The 2,026-nt window shown below is 56.6% G+C and overlaps 1 protein-coding gene across 1 annotated transcript; it reads right to left on the reverse strand.

The window, feature by feature from the left end:
- Positions 1-156: 156 nt before the first annotated feature.
- Positions 157-1,816, reverse strand: AURANDRAFT_72184 (hypothetical protein; the record flags this gene model as incomplete). Its single annotated transcript, XM_009041337.1, has 4 exons — positions 157-568; positions 620-834; positions 894-1,413; positions 1,725-1,816. The coding sequence occupies 4 exons, from the start codon at positions 1,814-1,816 to the stop codon at positions 211-213; spliced, it is 1,185 nt and encodes a 394-aa protein (XP_009039585.1).
- Positions 1,817-2,026: the final 210 nt, after the last annotated feature.

Consider the following 2,026-nt stretch of genomic DNA (forward strand, 5'->3'; position numbering starts at 1 on the left):
AGACCCCCCCCCACGATTCGGCGGGGGGGGGGGGGGGGGGGGGCTGAGTTCGATTGAACTAACAATGCCAGAATGAAGGCCGACGGACCGCGCTTGGATGGCGCAGCCACCTCAGCAGGGGCGGGGCGGAATGCAGGCCGCCGGGCTCCCTAGGTAGCTGGCTTATCGCGCTCTACCCGCGTATGCCCCGGCCACTCTACCCCAGGGTCGCTAATTAAGCTGCCGGCAGGTAGCTGAGATCCAGCACTGCAAGGCAGCGACCGACGACGCTATTGATACGGCGCCATGCTTCTGCAGCCAAGGTGCGGTCAGCAATATCTCTGCAGGGAGTCGACTGCGGGGGTCTTTGTTAAGGCAGTGTGCAATGAACTCTACGAACTCCCTGGAAGCGCCTGTTGGAGGCACCGGTACATCTGCCTCGAGAATGGTTTGCGCCATACCAATGCAAGTGTGCTCTTCAGGATATGGGTAAACACCTGTGATACACTCAAGAAGAACCAAACCCGTAGACCAGATGTCAGATGCAAATGAATATGGTGCTGAACAAATTCGTTCTGGAGACATGTACCTAGAACTCGAATTCTCACGGGTGGCTGATAATCGAGGATGGTGAGTGTACTTAAAAGTGCCAACAAATGTCCCACACATCGCGATCGAGTTTCCTAACTCAGCAGAGACGCCAAAGTCTGTGACCTTTACTTCGCCAGCAGAATTAATTAGCAGATTTGATGGTTTGATATCACGATGGACCCGTTTCTGGCGCTTAAGATAGGCTAGACCATAAAGTATCTGAAACGAAACGTGAGCCAAGGCTTCCTCTGGAAGCGCACCAGCCTATGAGAAGAAGCATATATGCAAACGCAATGAGCGAGGAATTGTGCCTGAGCAATGACATTTGCCAAGCTGCCGCCGTTCATAAATTCAAGCGCGATTGAAATGGCCCCTTCGCGGTAGAAGGCGCCGTGGAATCCAATTATTGCAGGACATTCGCAATTATACAACGACTGAATCTCGCGTATTAGTTGATCTCGTTTTGAGCGTTCGAACATGTTAATAACCTTCAGGGCTATCATGAGTAAGCCCCGCCGTGCGCATATGTACGAGGCTTTTAGCACAATCGAAGACGACCCTTGCCCGATCAGCTCTCCTATCTGTAGATCCTCGTATATCATTTTTTCGCGTGAACCTGTTGTCAATATTCCACGGGAGGGATTCAGCGGCGCCTCGCATCGCATCGACACCCCATCAGCATCAATTCGCATTCCATCTCTACGAAACACCTTGCCCTCGGCCTCGAAAGACTTTTCAAGATTTGTGTTGCTGCATGCGGCGTCGACATCAATAACTAGATCGAGGTTCCGTCGATTCTTCATTAAGATAGCTCTGCCGGTGAGCACCGCGTCTCGAATCAACCTTATATCAACAACGCCCGCCGGGCTAATCCCTCATCAGGCTCATGAAAATTGGCACATTTTTTCGGGCACCTATTCTATGCCCGGCGACGGACAAAAGAATCGACGCGTTTAACAAAAGATTCGACGCGTTTAACAAAAGATCTGCACGGCACCATCAATGTCCAATGCTCGTCCGAAGCGCACACTATCAGCAGGAGCGCGGAGGCAGCGTCTCGTGAGCGTCTGAGCGCGGAAACGGTGTTTTGCATCGACGTCCTTGCATGTGACGCCCTTCCAGCGCTTCCAGTGCGTCGGCACGCTGTCGCATACCTTCCGCGCCCCACTGCAACTCCGGGGCTGCCCCGCATTGGCGCACGCGACGGCGGCGTTTCTGTCGTCGTGGGCTGCCTCGCCGCCGCCATGGGTGCCACAGCCGACGACAGAGACAACGTCGTCGTGTGCCTGCTACCGCCGTCGATGCGGTTTGGAGCGCTGCGTCGCCGCGCTGCCGCGACGCGCGGCCCGGCCCGGCGCCGGCGCGAGTGCGCAGCCCGCGGCCGGTTCCTGGCGACCCGGGGCCGTGCGGCGCTCGCCGCGCTCGCGGCCGCCGCGGGCCGCGCGCGGCGCCGGCC

The sequence above is a fragment of the Aureococcus anophagefferens genome (genome assembly GCF_000186865.1).
Source record: "Aureococcus anophagefferens unplaced genomic scaffold AURANscaffold_20, whole genome shotgun sequence".
In the NCBI taxonomy this organism is placed as follows: Eukaryota; class Pelagophyceae; order Pelagomonadales; family Pelagomonadaceae; genus Aureococcus; species Aureococcus anophagefferens.